At 40.0% G+C, this 6,125-nt stretch overlaps 1 protein-coding gene across 1 annotated transcript; it reads left to right on the forward strand.

Annotated features, from left to right (window-relative positions):
* Positions 1-18: 18 nt before the first annotated feature.
* Positions 19-828, forward strand: LOC138190626 (growth factor receptor-bound protein 10-like). Its single transcript, XM_069134376.1, has 3 exons — positions 19-247; positions 291-312; positions 462-828. Exons 1-3 carry the CDS (start codon positions 19-21, stop codon positions 826-828), a joined length of 618 nt encoding a protein of 205 aa, XP_068990477.1.
* Positions 829-6,125: the final 5,297 nt, after the last annotated feature.

Genomic DNA, 6,125 nt, shown 5'->3' on the forward strand with positions numbered 1-6,125 from the left:
CTCGAAGTTCACGGAGAAATGGAAATCTACGCTCCGAATACCCTAAACCGATTTCTATTCCGACAGGATACCCGGAAGTATGAATTCTACCACGATCCTAAGCAATTCTTTCCCGACGATATGGTTGACTTCGAAAGTCGCGAGTTCGGAGGACCTTCTGCGAATAGGCACGCGGTGATGCGGAACCTGCTTACTACTACTTGGAAGTGTCCTTCCATATTCAGCACGGCCTGGATTCGAGATGCAGGTAAGAACGTGTGGACCAAGATTTACATGGCGCTTCGTTACAGCAAGCCTTACTGCTCGCCGAAGGTACATTTAGTCAGCCGTGTGATACGACAATGGCGACATGCAGATTCTCCGTCAGGGAGTTCCACCTCAACTACCAAGCGCTTCCGGTCATCCGGTGCTGGCGCAACTCCCAAACGTTCCCTCTGATACGGTTCCGGCGGAACTCCCAGACGTTCCCTCGCATCCAGTCTGGAACAGCTCGAGGTGTTGGCCCATCTTACGGACTACCACGTCTACTGGACCCTGAACGCCAAGAAACAATTTTGTGCCCCTACCGAGTTGGGCATCTGTTTGAAACCGACCGCCAACGCGGAGACTGAAGAAACGGCCGGGAATGACTTCCGGTGCATCGCTTTTGATAACGAGAAGACGCGCGTCTGCTGGATCATAGCCATGCGTTTCGCCAAGTACCGCAAGCAGCTGAGGGAGAACTACAGGGCGTTCAAAAACAAACAATGCGAGCCGACGGTCAGTTCCAAGAAATACAACTATAATTTATTGTCCCTCACGACACTTTGGTGGAGCGAGGCTATTTAATTGGGGATTATTCGTTGAATCGATTTTTGTGAAACCTAACTATTTATTTACACGTTGAAGCTACGATATTTAGTTACAAGATTGCAAGTTGTATTATTCGCAGTAGTTTATAAATTTAAATCGTTATTGCAATGACGTTAATATTATCTATTGGTTGATCCGTTGAATTTGCCGGAGATCGAAATAGTTGTTTGTTAGACGGATTAATAAGCAGTTGACTTGATGGTTAGTTAGGTTGAGATATTCGGTCAAGACTTGAAATTGTTAGGTGGTTTGTGTTGACTTGAGTACTCCGCGTGTATTAACTTTTTGTTTTCAGGTCTTGACGGAAACTGACTTTTTAGGTGATGATCGAAGAAGGAATCTGGAAGATTTTCGGATATGTGAAGGGTGCAGGAGCTTGTTGGGTGATTGATTTTTTCGTATTGGTCGATGATTGTGCGTGGTGGGAATTTCGGATTGGTCAAGAAATTGTACCGAAAGTGTTGGTTATAGGATTGGAAATCTTTTACGTAGGAGTGAACTGAAAACATGCAGGTAGGTATGTCTTGTACTTGAACAATACGCGACTCTTTCGCACCTTTACGTACTTAAATTTCAGGCAGGCCAGCGTCCACATCTGACAGCCAACTGAGAGTTGTAAATGAGTAAAACCCGTGGATAATTGAGAAGTGAAAGACCTACGCTAGAAGTCTCGTACGACTGACTTTGCGCTTGTTCAGACATTTTTCGATAATTCTTCATTATTTAGGGTCGTACTTCCTTCAGCGCAGCATTACTTTGCCCGACGTGGTGTCGCATCCTCGATGTCCAACGCCCCTGAATATTAGCTTTATTTTACATCACCTATTCAATTCCATGGATGGATGTATTCTTTTCGCGTACTTGTAACCTTTATAATTTCGTTTCAAGTCATTCTTTTATTTTACTTCAAATTTCCGTATGCATTGCACGCATACGGTTTCTTTCATCTTCGAATCGTTTCTAGGAACAGCTATTTTTTTTTATCTTAACTTTATAATTAAATAATATTATCGGCAGTACGAATACAAACAGATTACGTGCACGCGCGGACCAACAAGACTATTTGGTCGTCGAATGTTCAAGGTCGTAGTTCCTTTAGCGCAGCATTACCTTGCGAGATGTGTGACTTTTGCCTTTTCTAAATGGCTTGACCAGCTAACTTGTGATTTACCTTCCGTGGAAGTACCAACCGAAAAAGGATATATAGTTTAAGATGATACTATTTATATTGAAGAAATTGTGTCGATACACAAAATACTCCTCCGGTTGAGAGACGTGCGATCAACAAGTAACGAAAGAAATTTGTTTTATCCTAGTTTACAGATGAGTAAGAACTAGAGATATCTTAATATGAAACACAAATATAGATAGAGTCTAAAGCTACGTGTAATACTAATGATGTATGTATCGTGTCACTCCTGATAGTCTCGTTTTGTCATTTTGATTGTTCTGTTATAAGAATTTTAAAAATTTTCCTAATCAATTTGCGAATGAATTATATACACCCGGACGTATTTGTGAGATAGACTGCTGACGTGAGGCCACCTGTCCCTTTTTATCTCTCTGCGCATGCGCTCTGCCGATTAAACCATGCGGTAGATAACCTAACTCAATAGTTAGTCCTCTCTGCCCTGAGTGTTTGGCGTGACTTTTTGTGATTTTGTCCAGGACTTATTGCGAATAAAATGATATATTGTGAAATGATAACTTTTCAAAATCAATCGCGGGACTTAAGGAGAATCGATGAAATTTTTTTATTACACTTGTGTGAATTTATAGAGTGAAAATGGTGCGCAATCGTTGTTTCAGGGAATGTTATTATTCCACTGAGCGATTTTACGTAAGTTTTTGATCAGACCGTATGACAAGGACAGGTGGCCTCACGAATTTCTTTCTCTCTCGCACAGAACCGAGAGTCCAGTGCCCCTTCCAGTATACTTATATTTCAGTGGGGAGCACCACACCGCTCACAACGAATCATCTCGAAGCTACGCAAAGGGCGAAACTGCGATCTAACGTCAAGTTCTGCGGCGCGATGCTCCGACAGGTGCGCGTCGAGTTGCGCAATCTACGAAATCGATGACGGATCGATTATTGGGTATTCTTGTGGGTATGACGTCACGTACGGCATACCGTACCGAGATCGGTGTTGCGGCCGGTCGTCGATTTTGAAATCACTCTAGTTCTGGCGATCGTGCGAGATAATCGCGAAATCATAAAGTTTCGTTAACGAGTTCGCTTTTTGTAGTCTTGAGAAAAATAGCACCACCGAAAGATCACGAGGGGGTTGGAGAATTCGTGGCGTGGATATGGAACGGTAAGTGTTTCTAATATCCTCGCGACAGAATTTTAAAAAAAATTGAGTAAAGGCTTGCCGGGTAACGGATAGCCATTTTGGATCTGCGTTGTCGAACATGTACTCGAAATTCGTTTGCCGATTCTTTTGCTTGGTGACCGCAGACCGTAGCCTGAGTTTCCCGTTATGGAGTTGAGTGAATCTTGAGTAGTTGAGAATGTCGAGTGGAGTCACGGTTTTGAGTCGAGTCTTTCTCGTTTTTAAATTTACGTACAGTACCGAATTCCGCTGTACAGTGTCGAGTCGCGAATTGCCGAAATAGAGTACTCGAATTAGCAAATATCGTTTTTGAGGACTTTGAGAAAGTTTCGAGTTCAAATGCGTTGAGATTGCGGTTAGTTGAGTCTAGGTTTAGTTGAGATTGCGTTTGGTTAAGTTTGTGTTAAATTGATATTGTGTTTAGTTGAGATTGCCTATAGTTGAGGTTGCGTTTTCGTTGTGTCCATTTTGGTAGAGGTTGAAATGAGAAGATCGTGTTATTGAGTTTTGGTTGCGTCTGGATTATGATTGCGTTTAAGAATTTGTTTAGTTGAGTTTCGCGTAATGTTGGGCTCTATAGTTTTTGTTTAGCTGAGCCAAGTAAAGAATGAGAATAACATAAAACAATTTTTAGGTTTAATCGGTAATTATCGACGCTTCATACCAAATTTCTTCAAAATAGCAAAACCTTTGACAGAACTATTGAAAAAAGATGTAAAATTCATTTAGAAAGACGCACAAGAAGACGCATTTAGCCAATTACGAGATAAACTGTTCGAAAATCCAATACTTCAACATCCTGATTTTACCAAACACTTTATTGTAACAACAGATGCATCAGGAATCCCCATAGGAGGTGTATTAAATCAGGGTACAGTAGGAAATGATTGGCCAATAGCATATGACATCTAGATTACTAACGAAGGCAGAAAGAAATTATTCAACAATCGAAAAGGAATTATTGGCTATAGTTTATTCGGTAAACTACTTCAGACCACACTTATATGGACAGATTGAAAATTTTAAAGGGATAATTGACCGTTGCAGTTATTTATAATCAGGTAAGGATAATTGTATTTAAGCAGGCCATTCGATTTAATTATATTAGTTTTCAAATAGAACTAAGATCCTGATGGAACAATTGCAGAATATAAACCAGCCAAATATATGCGCTTTGTTCTAGAATGAGGATACCGCCTGTACACCCGCCCTCTGAAGTTTCGTTTGCAGTAAACCCAATGATAGACGACTTAACGATGAAAAGTAGTGGAAATGCAGAGGAAAAAATAGTGAAAGCCCCCTACCCAGTCGGCACTTTAGAGGACCATTTAAATGTCGAATTAGTCCGACAAGGAATTTCAATCTCTCGGCTCTATCGCGTGATATTCTATTTCGAAATTGATGTTACAGAAGTAGTTCCTTTATTCGAAACAATCGAAAATTCATAAAACTCACTTGTCATGATCCACTGTGAAAAAACTTCATTTGCACAAAAATCAAAAAATCATTACAGATTGGAGAGTGTACAAGACACATCATGTACTTGAAAGCAACCGAACTATAATTAGAGTCCCGATCGATTCTGGTATGGAGGCAGACCGATGAATGCATATATATTTAACACCTATTAAAATCGGCAATTTAAATCAATAATTTTATTTTCTTCCCAAATTATAAATTGAACAATTTGTTCCAGAAAAGGGGAATAATGAGTTAAATCACTCTATTAACAATTATATTATGGATTCCCGCTGCTGTGGTTAAATTTGATAAAAAGGAATTATTGCTCAAGGATGGGACTAGATGTACACTGTCTAACACAAATTGTTTTGAAAATGGTGGGTCATATGCTTTTCGGGTAAATTCACCAACGGATGACTGCAAATTAGACCGTTACGACGTTCTTTACACTGGACCAACATTGAAAATTAAAGAACCCCAAGAAGATGGATTTGCATCAGACATTTACACCTACTCTAGTGAAAAAATCACCTTCGCGCTAACGAAAACAAAGGAATTTAAAATTTGTGGATACAGAATTATTCGTACGGAACATCCTGAACATTTCATCGTCGAAATGGAATCTGCTAGTCCAATCAAAGAACACGGTAAGATTGCTGCTGAACGACATCATGAAACAGAAATGTGCCCTGGAAGAACAGGTACTACGAATTACTCTCACACTCGCCATTCACACGCCGGACGAATTTGCTTTTAATGTTATGTAGGGACCGGGTTACATGGTTGTTCGTGCATGAGAAACGATTCGACTCACCAAGTGCGTTCCTGTCGTGGTAACTGTGAGGAAAATAGAACATGCCATTGTTACATGTCCTTCCGAACTAGTAGGGAACCAATCAGGGGCTTCTTCCGGTTAGTTTCTAAATTCTAGCAGAGAACCCCTTTCAACAGATTACAACTTTAGGTCTTACGTTCAACAAGACAAAACTTCAGATCTTGAATTCAACGAGACCACTTCAAGTTTTGCGTTTACATGGTACATTTCAGTTTTGCCTTGACTGGTTCAATTCCATGAACGTCTCTCGTCCTTGTTTATAAATTTTCGAAACTTACAATTAACTAAATTCTTTGATTCATCTTTTGTCATTTTGCATACATTGTAAACTTACATTTAAATGAATTCTTCGATTTTAACTTTTGTTATCGTTCATATAAACTAATCACGTCCATTTAATAAGCATTATTTTCTTGATTTTTTGTGCTACCTTAAATCTGGCTTGAATAAAATTCATTCAATAAACCACTAAAACCTTATAAATTAGTAAACAAAAGACGCTATTCAATCTCCCGCTGAGCACGCAGAGCCGCTCACAGCCCAAACAACCAAAACCATCGTAAGGTAAGTAACGTTCCATTTAAATTTAGCGTTCAACTCAGGTAACCGTCTAACGTATCGCTCTCTTTCGGATACATCTAT

The sequence above is a fragment of the Neodiprion pinetum genome, chromosome 3, assembly GCF_021155775.2.
Source record: "Neodiprion pinetum isolate iyNeoPine1 chromosome 3, iyNeoPine1.2, whole genome shotgun sequence".
Classification (NCBI taxonomy): domain Eukaryota; kingdom Metazoa; phylum Arthropoda; class Insecta; order Hymenoptera; family Diprionidae; genus Neodiprion; species Neodiprion pinetum.